At 34.3% G+C, this 22946-nt stretch overlaps 2 protein-coding genes across 7 annotated transcripts in view; both read left to right on the plus strand.

Annotated features, from left to right (window-relative positions):
• The first annotated feature begins 216 nt into the window (after window positions 1-216).
• Window positions 217-22946, plus strand: part of LOC123682096 (nuclear transcription factor Y subunit alpha-like) — a 32687-nt gene continuing 9957 nt past the window's right edge. For 2 of the 6 annotated variants that reach the window (XM_045620496.1, XM_045620501.1), the window contains exons 1-17: window positions 8158-8317; window positions 8431-8564; window positions 8654-8792; window positions 8873-8988; window positions 9197-9266; window positions 9462-9531; window positions 11183-11279; window positions 14670-14846; window positions 15073-15126; window positions 15317-15439; window positions 15492-15632; window positions 16519-16581; window positions 17143-17219; window positions 17274-17339; window positions 20079-20258; window positions 22367-22513; window positions 22767-22871. In XM_045620496.1, coding sequence (XP_045476452.1) covers window positions 8287-8317; window positions 8431-8564; window positions 8654-8792; window positions 8873-8988; window positions 9197-9266; window positions 9462-9531; window positions 11183-11279; window positions 14670-14846; window positions 15073-15126; window positions 15317-15439; window positions 15492-15632; window positions 16519-16581; window positions 17143-17219; window positions 17274-17339; window positions 20079-20258; window positions 22367-22513; window positions 22767-22871 — 1790 coding nt within the window. In that variant the 5' untranslated portion in view covers window positions 8158-8286. Of the gene's footprint in view, window positions 411-8157; window positions 8318-8430; window positions 8565-8653; window positions 8793-8872; window positions 8989-9196; window positions 9267-9461; window positions 9532-11182; window positions 11280-14669; window positions 14847-15072; window positions 15127-15316; window positions 15440-15491; window positions 15633-16518; window positions 16582-17142; window positions 17220-17273; window positions 17340-20078; window positions 20259-22366; window positions 22514-22766; window positions 22872-22946 lie in introns of those variants that run through there. The other 4 variants (XM_045620498.1, XM_045620497.1, XM_045620499.1 and 1 more) reach the window with 4 other exon arrangements.
• Window positions 6541-7569, plus strand: LOC123682398. Its single transcript, XM_045620996.1, has one exon. It carries the CDS (start codon window positions 6541-6543, stop codon window positions 7567-7569), a length of 1029 nt encoding a protein of 342 aa, XP_045476952.1.

Raw genomic sequence — 22946 nt, forward strand, 5'->3', positions numbered from 1 at the left:
TATATTTTCGTTCCTACGATACGTCACGAAAATATACGAATGCACCACGCATTCGTCTAGTCTAGACCTTTGATTATACAGACAGACGCTAGATGCTGTTGTCTGACATGCGCACTGTTTTGTGTTATAAATCATACCCGATTATCAAATAAACTCAAATAAAATTCTCGCACCATTGATAAAATACAGATAGAATGGCTAGGAATTAAATGTAAAACCTTTACCAAAGACCAGAGGAGAATCCTCCAGGCGGCACTCTTTTTATTTGTGCTGATTGATCTACTTGATCGAACGACTTTATTGAACTTATTGTAGTATTGTGTATAAAAACATATTGTAGTTACAGTGAAAGTGAAAAGTTTTCTTATAATTTGTGGGAACCGACTTCAAATTAACAGGAGTATATATTCGTAAGTAAATAGTAATGAGATTTTCTATTTTCTATCAATTCTGAACAAGAGATGAGCGATACCGTGATTTCTAGATCACGTTGTGGAACGTGAACGTTCCTTTATGATATCAGTGAAATTAAAGCGTGACGTGATCACTGTTTAGGTAACGGGGTCCGTGCAGCACGGACCCTAACCGAATCCGATACCTAAACAGTGATCACGTCACGTTTTAATTTCACTGATATCATAAAAGAGCTAAGCACGGACCGTGCTTGTTATTATTATTTGTATGAATCATCCAAACCTTAGTTCTTTTGTCTTTCTGTTAATTCTTTAGAGGTAATAGATTTGTGGAATATGGATATGAATAATTTTGGACATCGAAAAATAAATAATACCTACACCTACAATAATCAGGGCCGTCGCTAGGGGGTAGGCAGGGTAGGCGATTGCCTAGGGCGGCAAAATACTAGAGCGACATTTCAAGATTGATCCACAAAAATCATATTTGTAGGAAGTAAGATTTAAATCGAACACGAAAATATACAGACAAATTTAATCAACAATAGAAACCATCAAAGGTGCCGCATTATACACAACACTCATAAATATCCAGATGTCGTGTAAACCCCCTCACAGTACTGTTTACGAGTTATTGATGCTAAAAAACACATGTACTAATCAAGATTGTCAGCGTTCTCTTTGCTATACTGCTCAATTTTATTGCTTTATTAGGGTAGCCGGTGGACGATATTTTTCTTTACAATTCTTCAATCACAATGCCTGCCGACAAATGTTGTCGGTACCTTCTAGTCTAGAAGGTAGCGACAACATTTGTCGGCAGGTAATTGCATACAATTACTCAATGGGTTTATGATAGGAATATAGGATAAAGGAAACGCAAAAATTTTTTGTCCTTATGCGATTGGTCTAGATTTTCGTGTTATTTTCATTGGTTTTAAACATTTGAGCCTTTTTTGCAAAGGTGGGAGAAAGTGTCAACATTCAGTGCATATTTTGTTTAGAAAAATCAGTTAACATCACAGCTTGCTTGGGTAAGTACCAAAATTTTATTGTACTTTACTAGTGGAAGATTCTTACAATATCTTTAGTTTAAGAAACTGTCTACTCAGATCTACCAGAGAAATAGATCCTATTTGTTCTTCGTTAGATTTGGTGAAATCGATACAACCGAGAAAACAGAAATATCAGACTATTTCATATAGAACCTATCAATTCTCGTTACAGTGTCACAACCATATTGTCAAAATCATATTGGTATGGGTCGACAAACTCATGAATACCCAATTTTGGGGAAAATTTATATGTTTTTATTTTTTAATGAAAATATTGTATTTCATTAATTTTTTCACTTAATGTTATTTTTGGTTACAAGAAAATGTATTATCAGTTAATTAAATGTTCTTTTGTTTATATTTTATTTCAATAAATTAATATTCTTGGTAAAATCTTCCTTACACCGATTACCAATACAATATACAATAATATTTTATATTCTATGGTCTGTCATTATATTCCATTCATTTGATTGAAAATTTGATATGAACTGAATTGTAATTTATTGTGAATGTTTGCAGTGTCTAAAATCAGTATTTCCTTTTTGAACGGCACCAGGCAGATATCAAGAATTCGAAAAATTTTGAAGAGTGCCACCTTACAGAACTCTGGTTAAGTTGAACACCAAAGCAACAGGTGGCGAATTTCTTCCAGCACTCTTGACCACGAATTTAAATGAACGCTCATTACAAGTGCTTTATGTCTGGAAAATTTCATGTTGTTCAAAGAGTGTTATGACAAAATTTACATAATTACCCTATGGAAAAAAGAGGTTAACCGTCTTATGAGTGACAGCTCTTCCTAATTTTCTCTCCAAATTTCGCTAATTTTGGGTAAATTTTTGTACTAACAATCAGAAAACTCTACTAACTCAGTGTTGTGTTTGTGGAAACTGTTGGTAAGTCCATTTTTAATTTTTTTCTCACCTTCCTGATTTCACATAAAGGGTTATAAAAAACGGTAGAGTAATAACGAAATAATTTAATACGATCTCAATGGACTGGTCGTCGGGGGATCCTCCGGATCCCCCGGAGGATTCTCCAGACCCCCTTGGGGATTCTTCCACCTCAAGTCAAAGCAAAATCTCTCGCCCTAAACCCCCACTCTCTCGAAAAGTATTTGATCGCTTAACTAAAAAGTCCCAATCTACTTTCTCTTCTATCCTAACCAAGGTACCTGAAGAGTCCTCCTTTCAGTATTCACTAGCAGATGTTGCATTACTTTCTAGGGAAATCAACAGTGTCATAGATATATCTAAGGATGATTCAGAATTATTTGCAGAAGCCTCATGTGCTTCTCAGACAGTTTCTACGCTTTTATCCCGTCTTTCTGAAAATTCTCAGTCTCCAAACAACAAACCCCAAAGGAAGAAAATATCTCATACTTACTCCATCGGTGACTGTGGCCCCTTTATGGTAATTGTAGAATCAAAGGCAAACGACAATATTGGAAATATGCACCCGATGAATTTTGGTAAAGAATTAGTCCGACTCAAGGTTCCAGGCGTCAAAGACGTGAACAAAAAAGGAAAAAAAAGAATTTCTGTAGAATTCACTAACTCTCTTTGTGCCAACGAATTTTTGTCAAAAAATCCTTTCATCAACGACCCCAACATCGATGTCTTCGTTCCTTCACGAATGGTTTCTAGCAGAGGTGTCATAAGAGACGTAGGATCTGATATAACTGAAGATGATATACTAAATCACTCTCATTCCAGAATAAAAATTATTGGTGCCCGCCAATTGAATAGAAGAGTCACCAGAGAGGGTGTCACTTCTTATATTCCTTCTAACTCTTGGGTTCTCACCTTCCACGGCAAAATTTTGCCTGAGAAGATAGGTATTTTTGGCGTTATAAGACATGTGAATTTGTATGTTGGTCCAGTGATCCAGTGCTACAATTGTTTAAGATACGGCCACACAAAGGTAAACTGTAATTCCCCTAAGGAATCAAGTAAATGTCGAAACTGTGGTGAAAAACATGATGAATCAGAGTGCCCCAATTCATCAAACCCCAAATGCTTTTTTTGCCATGGTGATCATGCTGCCACAGATAGAAAATGTCCTGAATACTCCAGACAAAAACAAATTAACAATCTAATTGCTCTTGAGAACATCTCATACTTTGAGGCGATGAAGTTGGTCCCAAAATCATATGCTGACAATCTTCCTGATAAGGAAGCAGTGAACCCAGTCACCCGTCCATCATCTTTCCCCCCCTTGGTGCGTCAGGAAAAGAGGTACAACTCCCCTCAGGATGCTACACTAATATCCGTCCAGAACAGAAGCTCTCTCCTCCAACCCAGTCACCCAAGAACATCATATTCAACACAATTGAAACGAAGAAAACTTCCCCAATCCCCTGGTTACAATAGGGAAGCCCACAATAACCAGCTTCTCCACCTATCCCTTCCACTCTCCCCAATTCCTTCAGAAAAATCTAACCTCCCAACAATTCCTTCACAAAAATCTAACCTCCCAACAATTCCTTCAAGAAGTCTTCCCAAAATATCCCTATCAGACGAAGACCTTTTCAAAATTCTAGCACAACGTATATCCAATAATTTTGATTCTGAGTTAGTTAAGAGCCTTATGAACTTTTTGACCAATAATCAACCATCGACATCATCTTCTCAGCTTCCTCAAAATATAAATAAATCTGTTAATCCTGTCCCCACTGTTCCTAATAAATAAACATCAATTATTCCTCTATACCACCTATTTTGCTGTCAGTTTCACTTCCCTCTCTAATCCTAATGTTTAAAATCCTACAGTGGAATATTAGATCTATAACATCCAACAAAGACAACCTACAATATAACATAGAGGAATATCATCCGAACATAATACTCCTTTCAGAAACTTGGCTGAAAATCGACCAAACCTTTAAGATACCAGGCTATAACATAATTAGACAGGATAGAAGTACTCGAGGAGGCGGTATAGCCTCGCTCATTAAAGATAACCTGCTTTTCACTGATCATGTCCTCAGTTTATCTCCCCCAGATGGTGTCAACATTCATGCATTTAAAGTTGACCACCTTTCAATTGTGAACATCTACTGCCCTCCAAATATTGTTCTTCCGTTAGATTTCTGGCATAATCTGACCTCTGCCCTCATTTCTCCCTATCTCATCTGTGGCGACATTAATGCTCAGAACCCCTCCTGGGGTTCTCACAATAGAAACAGAAATGGGAATATTCTTGAACGGTTCCTGCTATCAAGCGATTCATGTCTCCTCAACGACGGATCTTCTACAAGAGTCACCCCTCCAGATAAGTCCAGCTCACCAGATATTTGTCTCTGCTCCCCTGATATTAGGATCGACACTTCATGGGAGGTTCTCCCAGATCCAGGTGGGAGTGACCACTACCCCACTTTAACGACAATTATGGATCTCAACTTACCTGAATTTCCTCAAAACTTCTTTTCAACCTCCAAATACAACATTAAAAAGGCTAACTGGTTGTTGTTTCAGGAACTAATTATCCACGAGATCGAACGACAAGATATTCAAGGTCTGGATGATATTCGAGCAATAATTTTATCTGCAGCTGATCGTTCAATTCCTGTAAAAAAACACCCTGAAAAACTCTCCAGCTATAGGGTTCCCTGGTGGGACGACGAGCTAACCACTCACGTAAAAAACAGGTCAGACGCCTATAAAAAATACCGCCTCAATCCCACATTAGAGAATTACTTGAATGCAAAACATAAACAAGCTACAACCAAACGAAAAATCAGAGAAAAGAAGAAAACATCCTTCAGAGAGTTCTGTGAGAGTCTGTCAGTAAAAGATAGTAAAAATCTTTGGAGAAATATCAGAAGATTTCGCTCTGGAGTCTCCCCAAGCCCGTCAAGACGAGCCTCTCCTTCTTGTGGTAGAGAAATCCTCTCTAGACTCTGTCCATCTCCTCAGCTTGATTTGAACGAAGAAGATAGAACCCCTCTTAGGAACATTGATCCTCCGCCAGGTAACCACTCCATGTTATTCTCTCCTTTTACTTTATGTGAGATGTCGAAAACCATCCATCGTAAAAAGGACTCCGCACCTGGTAAAGATGCGATAACGTACTCAATGTTAAAGCATCTTCCCATTCAGGCCAAAAATGTTCTTCTTCAGGTATACAATAGATTATTTACAGACCCCAATATTCCTCCATCCCTCAAAGAAACAATAATTGTTCCCATTTGCAAACCAGGAAAGCCCCCCCACGACCCCAACAGCTACCGTCCCATAGCCCTCACCTCCTGTCTGCTAAAAATTTTTGAGACCCTTATGGCGTCAAGATTGGAGAGAGTTTATGAGCTAAACGTGCCATCAAATGAACCTCAATATGGCTTCCGAAAGGGCAAATCGGTGACTGATGCGCTGACTGCTATTACAGTCCCAATTTACTCGGCGTATGCAATGAATGAGATAACTCTTGTTGTTTTCCTGGATGTTAAACAAGCTTACGACTCTGTAAACTTTGATATTTTAAAATCAGTTTTAATGGCAGAGGGTGTCCCCCTCCAGATTATTAATCTCCTACGAAACCTCATAGTTGATAGAAGTATTTTTCTACTTGACCCATGTCTCAATGAACTAATTGGTCCGGTATCATCTTTCCTAGGCTTGGCTCAGGGTTCCCCCGACAGCTGCCCTCTGTTTAACCTCTTTGTTAAAGGTCTTTCTTCCTTTCTGAACATCCCAGGAGTTGAAGTACTTCAATACGCAGATGACACTACTGTGAAAGCTTCGGGAAAAACATTCAAAGAAGCCTTTGAGAATATGTCCCGGGTATTAGCCCAGGTTGAGGAATGGACACGAAGTAGAGGCCTAACCATTTCGGCAGAGAAATCTCAAGCAATGTGCTTCCACAAGAGAAAAATCTTGGTCAATCTCCCTACTCTTTATATATTCGATAATGCCATCCCCTGGAAAACCTCCACCAAATATCTTGGAGTTACTTTACAGGTCAACATGAATTGATCCCTCCATATTGAAAACATGTGCTCGAGAGCTACTAGGAACATCAATGTCATGAAGTCGTTGTGTCGGACATGGTGGGGGTCTCACCCTCAAACCATGTTAACAATTTATAATGCAATCGTCCTTCCCTTTCTTGACTATGGATCTGTCTTTCTGGGCAGATGCTCCAAGTCTGTTCTCTCTCGACTTGATAGGGTCCAATATTCGGCTATCAGAGTAGCACTAGGCTACATGAAGTCCACGCCTATAAATGTCCTCCTCGCAGAGAGTGGTCAACTTCCCCTGTCCTACCGTCGCCTCTGGTTGGCGATCAAGTTTTTGTCAAAGCTAGCTAAGATTTCTCCAAATCCCCTTCTCCAAAGGCTGTCACAACTTTTTTCTTGGCGTCATGCATGGGGTAGTAGACCTATGCCCCCTATATTAGAAGCTCTCAATATGCTTCCAGAGACTGGCTCCTTCTATTCCTCTCCCCTCCTTCCTTGTTTCCAGGTTCCCTTGTGTGTCCACTATCTTGACGTTCCCTATTATTCTTTGAACCTTCGTAAATTGGACTTAGACAATTCAGGTTTGTTCGATGAGAGATGCAGGGATAAATTCCCCGATTTCTCTTTGCTATTCACTGATGCCTCAAAATCGCGAGACCAGGTTGGTATTGGTATATATAGCCCTGGAAATATTTCTTTCAGTGGGAGAGTCCCCTCAAGCTTTTCCATTTCATCTGCTGAACTCCTCGCGATTGATAAAGCCCTATCCATTATTGAGGGAATGACTGATGATGTCCTCATCATTTCTGACTCCAAGTCCGCTCTTGAAAAACTAAAAGGTTGGTTCCCCCATTCCAGTAACGATCACATAACTCTGTCAATTCGAAATAAAATTTACCGCATCACCCAAACTAATCGACAAATTAAATTTGTGTGGGTTCCCAGCCACACAAACATCACTGGTAATGACCAAGCAGATCGTCTTGCTAAAGAGGGCAGTAAAATGTCCCATACCCTTACTATTAAGGGCGATATAAAAGAACATTGGCCCTCATTCAAACGCAATATATGGGAAAGATGGAAGACGGAATGGAAGCAAACATCTCTTCATAGAGGTCACCTTTATTCGACCATGAGGTAATATCACAACAATGAACAGACTCAGAGCAAATCACTGCTGTTCTCCGGCTCATTTGGCTAAAATACAAGTTAGGGATGATGACCTTTGCGAATGCGGAGAGAGAGGGGACTTACAGCACATTTTCTTTTCGTGCTCTCTAAATGATGTCAAGTGCAGAAATTTATATGATGACCTCTGTAAGATATACGCTGATCACAACTTCCCACTTAATATTCAAGATTTGATATTCTCTGAGAATGTACTGATATATAGGTCACTTTATGGTTTTTTAAATTCATGTGGGCTTAAACTGTAATGTTTTTTTTACAAAATACTAATAATCCCTTCATCCTTTCAGTTCCACAAGTGTTGTCTTTTGTACCGCTCCCCCTGCCCCGGAGCTGGAAAAATACCAACCTCTAATAGTATTGATTGTATTGTACATTGTTCTAAGTTCAGAATAAAAGATAATCTAGTTTAACAAATCTCTCAGTTACAACGAAATGTTCCATGTGTAGATGGCCTCGCTGCCAAGCACAATAAAAGAAGAAGAAGAAGAAGATAATTACCCTATTCTGTGGTCTATTAGCTAATACTCTGTGTATGACAATTTTGAAAATTGACATCTGTCAACATCCCAATTATACGTTAGTAAATATTCAAATAATGTTTGATTATGTTTTAAAAACAGGACACAAATATATCATTTAGCAGTAATTATATTATAAGTATCAAATAATGTCGAAATCATCTTTAGATAAAGTGGAAGGTAATTAATTTCTTCAGGGTAAAAAGTTATATGAATTTATGCTATTAAAGAAATGCTTCTTTTTGAATTATATGCACACTAGTGAATGGACTTTATTTTGAATACCTTTTCAGATTATGTGTTCTTGAAGCAAAAAAATGAGAAAATGGTTAAGGAATTGGCATCTCTAAAAGGTGCTTATTCTAAATTACAATCTGATTTGGATTATTTGATGAGAGAAAAATTTATTATTGAGCAACGAGCAAATGTGAGTTACTCATTATTGAATATATTTTCTATAATATCTGATTAATCAAATAATTTATTTTTTTTATTGTTATTCCATTTGATTTTTAGAGGGCAGAAAGAGTTATATTGGAAATTGACACTAGAAGTAAAATATGTTTGAACAAAATGGTGGAAGTTTCTACAGAATTTACTCGTATATTTGAATTGATTCGAAACACAAAGATTAGGGACAATAATGAAATATTTGGTAATTTTGATATATGAAAAATATCACTGTAAACTTATTCTTATCAATTACTCATAAATTTTAGAAAATATTTAGTGTAGCTGCTATATTTTCAGGTGATATACCAATAACAGAAGAAGTGAATAATGAATTGAATACTGAAAATAATTCATTGAAGGATATAGAAAATCTAACAGAAGAAAATATAGATGAAGAAGTATGTTTGAAATTTCTAAAAAACAATTATTGTGATGATTGATAATTAATTGATCTTGTTGAAATGAAATCAAATAGTTGCTTGCTATACACATGTTAGCTTATAGATATCCTTTATTGTCCTACACAATGAGAACCTAATGAAGTTCTCTCAAATGTAGAAAGCATACCAATTAGGAGAAGTTATTAATTTTCATTCGCGTTTTCAGAATGAAAATTCCAATGATCTATCTTTTGAGTCCAGAGGTGGTAGAAGCCTTCCAAAAAATCACCATTTTCGTAAGTACTTATTAAATCAAAAAGATTTCCAATTTTTAAGTTTTCTCTTACTGTTAAATAAGTTCTTGAAATAAGGAAAAAATATTTTGAATTTTATTAATTTCTTCACTAGAGATTGAAATATAATGATCTGTACTGTCAGAAGTTTTTTTAATTTGCTTTGAAGGGATTTGAAGCTTGGTATCAATGTTTCAGCAATTGCAGAATCTGACATAGCAGTAGAAGAGGATGATGGAAATGTGGAATATTCAAATTCACTTGTCGAGTAAGTTCATTCATTTATTTAGTTTTAGCAAGTGTGTCTTGTAAAAAGTCTTGTATTTTTTACATAGATTTCAATGTTACAATTGTACAAACAATTTTAAAGAAATTCAATAGTACTATTCGTATTTTTTTTAATGTGTTTGAGAAGTTGACTAGTTTCTAGTATATTCTCAATCAATTGAAATATGTATACTGTTGAAATTTCATATTGAATCAAGTAGGGTAAATGCACTGGTTCTCGACCAGTTAACAGAAACATTGATTTCGAGCACGATTTTTTCACACATAAACTTATCAAATTTTTATGGTGTTGGTGTTCATCGATTCTTTGGCGAGTTTCAAATGATTTGTCATATAATTTTAAGCGTTCTTTCCGCATTTAACCTTTGAAATGTGAGAACATATAGAAAATCTCAATAACCTTCGGTTCTCGACCACGCGCCGCAGAGTTCTCGACCATTTTTGTGTTAGTTTTCGACCACTAATAATAGTGGCCGCTCCACTTAAAAATTTTATAAAAAACTTTAGAGCGAGATGAGTGATTATTACTTACTTTCGTACCGTACCATCCACATCACTACCTATCACTCAGATGGGTTTCAGATGAGTTAATCAAGAAGAAACACACGGAACGTAAAAAAAAATGAATTTGCAAAAGTTTACACTTTCTATAAATATTTCAAAATAGCAACTCATACAACATTATTTGGTTATTTTGCTCTTGATATCTATTTAGAAACTGAGGAGTAAATAAAATATAAAACATCTACCACCAGTGGTCGAGAATTAAGTACAATCAAATTGGTTCTCGACCGCGAATAAATAAAGGGTAGAAATAAGTGTTTCAACGTTAATTCGGTGGTCGCAAACTAATATTCAGAAAGTAGATATATAAATGAATCAGGGTATCGAAAAAAAAACGAAAATGATCCAACAGAAATATATCTGTTGAAATAAACAATTATTGAAGTAACATATTGGTTCTCGACCACTTTGGTCGAGAAATAAAAGATACAAATTTTCCAATACCAGTTCGCGACCGCCGAATATTGTACAAAAAAATATACATTTATTTGCTTCTTGATTGAAATACACTCAAAAATATATCTTATAGTTGATATGGAACAAAATATATACTCATAATTCATTTAAAATAAGAAATAATTACTATTTTCTGGTCATATATCACAAAGCACTTTTCTAATAGAGGACGAGAAAGAACCCTTTTCTATGATAGACGATTATAAACTAATTTTTAGCGCGAAAACTTTGACCTATACCACTACTATGCAAACTATCTTGGAAGGGTAGAATGGTCAAGAACACGTACCGCGAAAATATTTTGCACTACATGATATATTTTTATTATTATTTTATCTCAAATCATGGAATGGTCGAGAACCAGTGCCGGTCGGCTAACCAGTGCATTTACCCTATACTGTTGAAATTTTATATTGAATCAAGTATTGTTCAATATAAGTTAGTACATTATCAACTTTTGTCTAATTCTGTGACAAATCGGTTTATTTTGCCATACCTTATAAAACAATAATATCTCAGAGTCTTACAGAGTTGATATATTGAATTTCTTATCATTTGTTTTTTGGTTTTTTGACCCAACAAATAGCAATATAGTTTTTCTAAATATTCAGTAAGAGCGTCCTGACAGTAATTCCTGAGGAAGATGAAGATTCATCCTACAGTCGAGAAGAAATCGATCATCGCTTAACTTTACTGAATTCCAGTTCTGTAAGTATGAATAACATATAGCCTAGAATTTTATTTCAAAATTTTATAGTGGAATCCGTCAAAGAAAAAAATATATTCAACCCCTGTTGTAGGATTGAATTAAAGTGGACTGTATTATAAATTTTCAAATCTTAAATTCTTCAAATCCTACCTTTTCCGTTGCACTGATTGGGTCTCTCTTGAGTGGTTCTTGGTTGAAGTGGTGCAGAAGTCGTAATCTAACCAAAGGCTCTCGGCTTTGATGTTCCGCTTTGCAGAAATTGTAGAAATTCTTGTTTTTGTAGAGAAATCGTGAAAAATTGATGAAAATCGTATGGAAAATTGATACGTCTTGTTTATGCGTAGATGTCAATTGACTAGTCTTTTAATTGCGTATATCCATGTGTGTGTCGAAAGACGTAAAAGATAGATTTGAAGGTACGGGGGGAATACGAAAATGATTGGTCAATAGTGCGTGATATTAAATGAAACAAAATGAAAAATGAAATTTGTGAACCAAATAAACAAATATAAAACAAAAAAAATGTGGTTTGAACAACCTCCACTGAAATGTTCAACAAATTAACAAACACAGGTCCGTTCCGACTATTTATTTTTTTTTTTAACTCGTTTTTCAATTATTTAGATATTATATAAGGAAAGAGGAAAAAATAAACCTCATAGTGTAAAATTTATAGTGTTTTTGTGATAGGTAAATTTAATTTGACTCCCTGTCAATTATATAAAAATGAATATTATGTCATAATACATGGTAATCTATTTTGAAAGATCTACTGAAATAACTTGTTGGGAAGAGCCAGGATCAACAAATTTTTCAAATGAAAGTTTCTTAGACTTCAAGGGCTGCGTTCATAAACTTACTCAAGTACTATGTCTTATTCCGAGTAAGTTGTGTGAGAGTTCGTAAACTTACTCGGAGGAAGCTTGGCATACTCTATAGTCTATTCATTCGTAGGGTAAGCTTGTACTCTGACAGTTGTGATGTCATTATTGTTATTATTCCGTTTGAAATTTAAATAGTTAATAGTTCATTTTTAAAAGTTTAGTCGCAATAATGGAATACGAAATGATTCAAATTGGAACTGAAACTATTATTCAGAAAAATAGAGGTTTATAGAAAAACGTAAAAAAGAGAGCGGGCAATTTCTTTTACTTTTGTTATATTATACATTTACGATAGCAACTATTCAAGATATAAAATAATGTTATCACATCATTGTGTACAACTATACTTTCCTGAGGTTCAACCTAATCTCTCATTTGTATAAATAATAATAATTTAACCTATACATTTGTTTACATGTATAAATAATATTTGTCAGAGTAAATTTCTGAACTACGAGCGTTGAGTAAAGACCTGAGTATATTTCTGATCATATGGCCATACTCTAATCTCCGAGTAAGTTATGAAGGCAGCCAAGGAAACATCGAACTTTAAATTTTTTTTTGTTTTTTCCATGAAATGAATTTGGCTGGTGATATGGATTGTGTAATGCTTAAGACGGTCATGATAAAGTACTTCGAAGTTATTTTTCAAAGAATCATTCGTTTTTGTATTCCGTATGAACATATTAAAAAATAAAACTATTTCTCACTTGTAGATTCTTCTCGAATTGATACTTATATCAGCTGTCTGAAACTTTGAACAGAGGATAGAACTGTTCATAGGTAATCATGGGGAAACTTGAACATTTGATTAAGTTAAGTGTGATATTAATTTGATTTATGTTTGCATTTTTAATTAAAAAAAATTATTCTTGATTTGTCATTTGTCTTTTCATGAGTACTCACTTCTTCAATAATGGTCAGTAGTTTGGGTAAAAGATTTTCATCATAACCATTCTAAGCATAAAACACTCAATATCCCCATAATGATTAGTTTCATGGTAAAAGCGAAAGAAACAAAATATACCTAGTTTTTATGAAGAATAAAATATAATCTACTCGACCTTGAAGTCAAACTCCAAGGTTACATTGAATGTCTGCGTTTGATGTCCTCCGAAGGCTGAGAAACATTTTTCGATCCTGGTTCTTCCTAAGGAGTTATTTCAGTGGATCTTTCAAAATAGATCACCCTGTATTTTTTTGTTTGTTTCAGTAATTATTTACATATTTCTTTTTAATTAGCTTTCTAACGGGTGTTTTTTTTCGAGGTATATAACTTTAAGTTGGCATTACTGTTCAAGATGGCGACCGATTTAACAGCTGTCAAGTGATTTACTCTCAGTTTGGTTTGGCAATTCATCATGAATAGACTCATGCCTGAACAACGCTTGCAAATAGTGCAATTTTATTTCGAAAATAATGGTTCTGTGCGGAATACGTATCGCGCACTACGTCCATTTAATTTTGTTTAGCGATGAAGCGCACTTCTGGTTGAATAGCTACGTAACCAACAAAACTGCCGCATTTGGAGTGAAGCTAATCCTCAAGTGTATGTCGAAACACCGTTACATCCAGAAAAACTGACTGTTTGGTGCGCTTTATGGGCTGGTGGAATCATTGGTCCGTACTTCTTCAAAAACGATGATGGCCAGAACGTTACAGTCAATGGTGATCCGATAAAGAGCCATGATTACTAACTTTTTCATTTCTGAATTGAACAACCATTATGTCCAGGAGCTGTGGTTCCAACAAGACGGCGCAACATGTCACACATCTCGTGCCACAATCGATTTATTGAAAGACACGTTTGGTGACCGCCTAATTTCACGTTTTGGACCTGTGAATTGGCCTCCAAGATCTTGTGATTTAACACCGCTAGACTACTTTCTGTGGGGCTATGTAAAGTCATTGGTCTATGCGGATAAGCCACAAACCCTTGACCATTCGGAAGACAACATTCGCCGTGTTATTGCCGATATACGGCCACAAATGTTGGAAAAAGTCATCGAAAATTGGACGTCCAGATTGGACTACATCCGAGCCAGCCGTGGCGGTCATATGCCAGAAATCATATTTAAAATGTAATGCCACAAGATTATCTTGCGGATAAATAAAATTTATGTCAATCGAATAATCCATCGTTGTTTTATTGTAATTTAAAGTTCTATAGCTCTAAAAAAAACACCCTTTATTAATGTTGAGTTATAGAGGAAGGGTTTCGAACATGAAAGTATTCTCATTGGCCTACTAACTTATAGATTATGAATCGAATTAGTGCCACAATAGAAAATCTCCAAGCCAAGACATTTCTTTATCTTAGTTTGCCTACCCTTTCCCAATATTCTTTCTTTTTTATTTCTTTTGTAGGAGAAATCAATTTAAGTACTATTCTTTGGATGAAATTACCAACATCTAACAGGAGTTAACATTTCTATAAGAAAAATATCAATAGTTTATATCCGTTTTGAAAGGACTTTTGATAAAGTGTTTAAACATATTTTTCAGGGAAACTTATTTACAGAACTGCCTAAGAGTTTAAGAAGGAGGGAACATGCTATCCAAGAGAATGACTCTTCTATCACTGTTGAAACTAATAATAGTTTTGAAAATTCAGACGATAATGACAATACACTAAAAGATGACCAAAATGCTAGTACAGTTACCCTAAGAAAACAATCAGAGGTGTGTATAATAATAATAATAATAATCTTTATTGTTGACCCTTAAACAGCAACCATGATTTAATATGAACCATTAAATATGCTTTAGAGTATTTTTTATAGAAAGAGCATATTCATTCAGACCATATTTCCAACAATAAAACTTCTGAATGTTTGAAAGAATAAATGTTGGTACTTATCCCATATTTTTTGAAAATGCAACTAATTTTCATAATACATTTTCACAGACGAGCCAACAAAATTCCCCAAAGCCGACACCAAAACGAATTTCTTTCATAAAGGTTTGTTTAACATTTCATTATATTCATTTTTACAAACATGTTTTACTATGGATATAAAATTATTTGAGTTGATTGAATGAGTAATAGAACTAAAAATTTTATAATGTTGAGATAGTTACATCGATAATCTTCTCACTTTAACTATTATTCTCTTTTAATAATTGATAGAAAATTTTCAATTCAATTTCAGAGAAAATCTATCGGAAGTCCTGTCCCACAATCCCTTGAGTGTAGAGGCAGCAAGAGGCGAAAATCTGACTCACCAATATCAACTTTGAAAAATAAAAAACCAAGAAAATCATATACAGACACAGTGAGTTGACTTTTCGTTAAAAATATATCAGTATTTACAATTTAGATTCCAGCGTAAATCTTTGGAAGACTTAGGCGAATCCCATACCAACGAACAGAGTTCCAGAATGCTTAGGACAACTTCGAGGTCTTCATTGTTTCAAACGAAAGATCTATCTCATAGTGCAGTCCAATCACGTTGTTTGAATGACTCAGTAAGTTTCTATCTTGATTTTTACATAGTGAATTTTCATTATTATTCAGTAAACTGTTTATTTTTATACCCATTTTACTATTTCTGACATGAATATTCCACTGGAAAGTAATTGACTTGATTATGAGTAAGATCTCAGGACCACTAGACGTTACTTTTTTCTAATTAACAAAATGTATCTCATTGGGTAGTATTCGTATAAAAAGGGTTTTCCAATAATAGTTTTCATTTTGATTAGCCTGCTATCTTGGTAGCTGTCGCTTTTGAAGCTGTCATATTTTGACATTTGACAAGTTTAAACTATGCCATCACTCTTGCAGTCACAGTTTGCAAAACTAAAGCACTTTTGGGTCATTGTGAAGCACCTTTGTGGCCGGCAATAGTGAAACTGGTGAGAAAATTTGAGCTATTGGGACAAGTTAGTTTTAGTGACATGAAAAATTGAAACCATGCACGTCACTCAAGAACAAATGAGAATATTGCTGCTGTAGCCTGAGTGTTGTCGATAACCCAGGTTTGTCAATTCCTCACCAATCACCAAATTTTCGATAAAATCGTACCTTACGTTCTCCGTACAAGTTTAGGGTACCATCGTCCATAGCCCACCCTGTATAGAATACATATATCAATTCCAAAGCTTCGTACGAAATGTTGTCGTTAGCTGCGTCAGAACCATAGAAAATTCAAGCAGAAATAGAAAAACAAATGAGGCCTTTTCCATTCATGCATCAATTGTACCTTTGCAGACCACAAATGTATACCTATATACAGTTCTGCGGTCTCCAAGGCTGCAATTGGTGCGTCAATGACGAGCGCTCAAAGACCTGTCTTCACTTCAGTGCTATCCTCTTTTTTTTGAATAATTTTTTATTTCAAATAAATTTTAGGATAATTCCTTAGGATGTGAACCTATCACCAACAATGATTATATTCTTAACAAGAGCAAAGAGGTGAGTTTAAAATATTATCAGTTTACTATGTCCATATTTTATTTTGATGTAGCCCATTATTATTGCTGAATTCTTTTTAAGAAAATAAGCGATGTACTTCAACAAAGTCTTTGACTGAAATTCTAGTAACCAAGCTCTAATCCTCTGTGGATTAGACAATCTTGACAATCGTTTAATGAACATTTCAACAACAATGTTGTCATCTTTAGGAACTAAAACTTACTCTTAGTAAGTAAGTTCTTGTAAGTAATTTTTAGTACCCGAAGATGATATCATTGTTAAAACTTTCCTTAAACGCTATAACTTCATTGGAATACCATGTCCACTGGGAACTTGAAAAATGTTATAGTCTTCAACCTTATCATATCGGAACCAATATTTCGAAAAGTTAATTAAAATCTCAAAGAAAATTTCCACTTCTGAAGTTTGAACTGATAAAGTGTTTTTACACATAAACATACATTTTTCAATCTGTTAAAACTTTTACTATGGATTTCAATTTTATGCTGAGAATATATTTTTTTATCAGTACAATATTATGAAAACTGTTTCTTTTTTAAGGATACAGGATCCTATTTAGAAAAGACTATAACTCAAGGAAATAATTCTAACTACAAGGCAGATTGGCATAAGAACACGTAAGGTTGATTCATGATAATTCTTGTATTTGATTTCAAGTTTTTTTTTTTTAGTTCAACTCCAATTCCTACACAGGAACCGCAATCGATTGAAACAAAGTTTAATAATAGCAAAGTATGGTGAGTAGAGATGAGCGATACCGTGATTTCTAGATCACGTTGTGAAACGTTCCTGTTCCTTTATGATATCAGTGAAATTAAAGCGTGACGGTGATCACCGTTTAGGTATCGTATTCGGTTAGAGTCCGTTCCCCGTTCCGCAGCACTGGGAGTGGGGTCACCCCACTACCAGTGCTGTACGGAACGTTCGCTAACCGAATCCGATACCTAAACGGTGATCACGCTTTAATTTCACTGATATCACAAGGAACAGGAACGTTCACGTTTCACAACGCTGAGCACGGACCGTGCTTGTTATTATTACTTGTATGAATCACCCAAACCTCAGCTCTTTTGTCTTTCTGTTAATTCTTTAGAGGTAACAGATTTGTGGAATATGGATATGAATAATTTTGGACATCGAAAAATAAATAATACCTACAAATACAATAATTCACATGTGAATATATATTGATAATATTGAATGGCTGATACTGCATCAAATAAAATAAGAGAAAAACAGAAAAAGTAACAATCAGAAATGTACAAAATATAGTAAAACCAGTTATTGAATAATTAAATTTCCTAAATATATCTGATATTTTCTATTAATTTCTGAGCTAATCAAAGAATTGTGAAATCTCTAAATGAAAAGGTATGATTTTTAGGACATCGAATAATAAATAATTAGCCATATGCATATATTCAGACGTTTATTTATTTAATAATAATGGTGAGTAATCAACCTCCAAACAAAATACACTCATTTTATAATTGTATATATCGAAATAGTTGAGGGGCTAATACTGTAACAAAAAATGAGAGAAAAATTAAAAATTTCACAACAAAAAACTCAGAAATGGGTAGTTAAAACAGTCCCTAAATAATAGAATTTCCCAACTATATTTGATGAATTTTTCGAGAGAAAAATACAATTATTCCTATTCATTCTCCACCAACGACAATTACAATTGAGGAAGAGAATCATTTGAGTTTTTTTATTAGTTAGCCTGCTTGGACGTTCTGTTAATTGTGCATCAGTAGTAACTGCCGACAAAGGTTCCGAAGCAATAAAAACATCAGGCTGGCTTCATAATTTACGATTGCACGGACGTTGATAAACCCTGAAAATATCTGTGAAATGTTCAAACAGTGATCCCGTCACGCTCTGTATTCGTTTTTCGGAACCGTGACTACCTGTGACAGTCTGATATCAGTGATTAAATCACAGTTCGTGAAATATCGCTCATCTCTAATGGTGAGTCTCTAATATTAACATTACATATATTGGATATCCATGTTGTGATTCGGATTTTACAGCCCTGTTTCAATGACATATGTCAAACAGAACTGTCATCATTAGCGTCTAGAGATGAGCGATACCGTGATTTCTAGATCACGTTGTGAAACGCGAACGTTACTTTATGATATCAGTGAAATTAAAGCGTGACGTGATCACTGTTTAGGTTGCTTGTTATTAATATTTGTATGAATCACCCAAACCTTAGTTCGTTTATCTTTGCAACTCGAATTGGTCACTATTATCATTCAAAGCAAAGCAAAATTATTATGAAAAAATCCATTTTTCTTACATTTTCAACTCTAGCTTTAGTTAGGAAGGTAACAGAAGGATATTGATTTTTCAAATGTTTCCTCAAATTTGAAAAGGTGGTTTTGAAAGATAATTTCAACTTGCATAAATTACAAGTAGCATAATTTACATCAACTTCTGTGAAGAAAGCCCAAAAATTGTTGGTCTTTCGACTGTTATTATTCTTTCGCCTATTATTATCATGTCTCTGACGTGTTTCCGTTTATATTTTATAATACAGTACCATTTATTGCTTCGGTCGGCAACTTCAATATAGAAAGAATTTCTTTGGGGTTGTTTATCAAAGATAAGCATCAAATTAGAATTTTATTGCCACCACCAATTATGCAGTAATTCAGTAGTTATTATTTGTTTGTAGCAAGTATTTATTGTTTAACTAGTCCTACAAAAATACTTCCTAAAGCAGGCGAAGCTGCCTACGATGCTGGGATTGTCATAAAAATATGCAATTATGTTAGTCGAAAAAGGTTGCGAAGCAATAAAAACATCAGGCTGCCTTCATAATTTACGATTGCAACTCACGATGATATGCCCTGAAAAGATCTGTGAAATGTTCAAACTGTGATCCCGTCACGCTCTGTATTCGTTTTTCGGAACCGTGACTACCTGATATCAGTGATTAAATCACACTTCGTGAAATATCGCTCATATCTATTAGCGTCATATATTTAGTTCAAGGTTAGCCATTTAACAATATAAATCATTTATCATTTATCTACTGCTGAACTGGTGAACATTGTTAAAGCTTATTACAAAAATAATGATTTTATAGTAAGAACGTTTCCATAAAATGGATAACGGGCTTCATCTTGTTTTATTCTGTTTTAAGATCCTCAAGTATAAAAAACGTCTTTACCTCTATGAAATTCTATTATACCTTTTATTACTTATGCCCATTGTAATATAACAATTGAATTACTATTACTATAATAATTTTGTTTCTTACATTTATCTCCTAAGGTGTTTATTTTTCTTTTTTGTATGAGATTTATAGGCCATATGGCCTCATCTCAGTATCTGTTTATAATAATAATAATAACTTATTGACAATTTTTCATCACCTATTATAAAAAAAAAACTTTTGTAATATAAATATAAATGATACATATTTTTCTTTTTGAACTAATATCAAATTATTTCATCCTTAGTTCTAGAAGGAAAGAACTTCAAACTAAGCCATCAACTAGTAAAGACTATTATCTAGATGAGACTGTAGTTTCTGAAGAATCAGAAGAGGAATTGTCTCTGATAGCTCGAATGAAGAATAAGTCAAAATCAACAATACGAAAAAAAAGATCCAGGATTACTTGCAGAGTGGATGCCGTAAGGTAATTAAGAAATGATGTATATCTTCTAATGGCATGACCTTCAGCGATCAAAGGAATATAAAATAAATTTCCAGATTCTATTTGGAAACACGGTAGAAAAAATTGTATTCAGTTCATTCATAGTAAACTTTGAAAATTTCATAATTCTCTGCAGTCAATTTCCATGAAAATTAATTCTTCAAAATTTGATTCTTTCCTTTTTTTACCTTGAAAAAATATGAATAGTTATTTTTTGCCGTTCCTCACTAAGAGTCCCAACTATACAGGGTGATTCACCGGGATGGCCTATTAGACATTTATGCAAAACTAATCATAAGTTTGTGCTGAAAATTTGTATATCGGGGTTTGAGACAATGATCTTTCTCCCTAAAATATTTTCAGATCTCTACAACTTCCGGTTATACCGGAAACAGACTACTACTTCCTTATTTCAAATGGCACACCCAGTATATTATTGCATTATTAGATAGCTTTTTTGATGGCAATTTCGGCACTATGCCATACCTTGGGAAAAACTCAACGGTTCATGAGTTATTGGGATTCTTATGAAAAAAATGGTGGCGATGAGGACTCACATTTTTTTTTTAATATTACCGCAGAAAGAGCTTTTTCCAAAAAAAATTTTTTTTTTCGATTCCGCAAATACGTAGTATTATAAGACTGTTTGCGGTTTGGGCCAAAAATGTACAGGGTGTTTATAAGAGGATCATGAACTCAAATTCATCAAAACTCAAGATTTTCAAATTAGAACCTATATTTTTTATTATTTCAGTCGATACTACGTCCAAAATAGTGGGGGTTACTTAAGCAAACCCTATACCTAAAATGAATACTTCAAGAGTTATTGGGGAAGAACTTTCAATGAGGAAAAACCGCTATTTATAACTGTGTGGAGTAGTCTGCGATTTGCGAAAAACACAGAAATAAACTAAAATTCGATGTTTTCATAACTAAATTCGACATATCAAGAATTGTAATGAATTATATGTAATTGAAAATTGTATTGGTTTATGAATTTCTCAACAATCCCAACGAAAAATTAATTAAAATTCATGAAATGTAAAATTTAGTTATCCATACATCGAATTTTAGTTTCTTTCTGTGTTTTCCGGAAGTAACAGACAGTTATTAACACAGTTATAAATAGCGGTTTTTCCTCATTTGAAGTTCTTCCCCAATAACTCTTGAAGTATTCATTTTAGGTATAGGTTTTGCTTAAGTAACCCCCACTATTTTTGTACGTAGAATCGACTGAAATAATAAAAAATATAGGTTCTAATTTGAAAATCTTGACTTTTGATGAATTCCAGATGGCCAAGTTCATGCTCCTCTTATAAACACCCTGTACATTTTTGGTCCAAGCCGAAAACAGTCTTATAATACTACGTATTTGCGGAATCGAAAATGAAAAAAAATTTTTCGAAAAAAGCTTTTTCTGCTGAAATATTCAAAAAAATATGAGTCCTCATCGCCACCTTTTTTTTCATAAAAATCCCAATAACTCATGAACCGTTGAATTTTTACCCAAGGTATGGCATATTGCCGAAATTTCCATCAAAAAAGCTATCTAATGATGCAATAATATACTGGGTGTGCCATTTGAAATAAGGAAGTAGTAGTCTGTTTCCGGTATAACCGGAAGTTGTAGAGATCTGAAAATATTTTAGGGAGAAAGATCATTGTCTCAAACCGCAATATGCAAATTTTCAGCTCAAAATTATGATTAGTTTTCCATAAACGTCTAATAGACCATCCCGGTGAATCACCCTGTATATCATAGAATTTCGATTTGTCATGGAATTAACATCATAGACCCTGTACTTATATTGATTATCTTGTCGGCTGCCTCTTGCCATCTCTGTCATAATATGACATCCTGGAATGTTGTCTTTCAATTCTACATAGAAGTTGCTAACTTTTAGGTGAATTATTATTATCTTGCATAATAAACATAAAAATGTTCCACACCTTACATGCCCACTGTCTATGGGAACTTTGTACCCTTGCTTGCGTCCATATAATAAACATTTATCAATGCTCTCATTCTATTTAGGATTTCATGTCATGTTAAATATCAATGAATATTTAATGAATCCATAAATTTTCAGTAATGAGAGCAATTCTTCAGTCGATGGACATTACACCAATAATAATTCAGATGATTTTAATTCACAACCCATCAGAAGAAGCAAGAGGATAATTGGTCCAGAATATAATAATGGACCCAAAAAGAGATACTGGAAAATCTTAATGGGGTATTTGAACACTCTGTTTCATAGCTATTATTCGTTCCTCATATGTTGATCAAAGTCCTATTGAACAAATTCATATATATATATATATATTTGGATATATGTCCAATATAAAATTTCGCCCTTGAAAACCGCAGAAATATATATATATCTCTCCTCGAATTCTTTTTATCTGACAGAGGAGATATGGAAATCAATAAAACAACTCAACCATCAGTTCATTGATTTTTTGATTAATTGAAGAATTACTTTCCAGAATTCATCCGGATGCCGAAACTGCATTGGAAGAAAACGAAAGTTTTTCTTCTCCAAGGAATAGGAGACCACGTACAAATGACTCAAATGAGATGGTTGTCCAAAGGTATTTGTCTGGATATTTGACAACCCACATTTTCAATTTGTTTCTTAATAAATCTCTATAATAAATTTTTATTGT

This window comes from Harmonia axyridis, chromosome 6, assembly GCF_914767665.1.
Source record: "Harmonia axyridis chromosome 6, icHarAxyr1.1, whole genome shotgun sequence".
Taxonomy (NCBI): domain Eukaryota; kingdom Metazoa; phylum Arthropoda; class Insecta; order Coleoptera; family Coccinellidae; genus Harmonia; species Harmonia axyridis.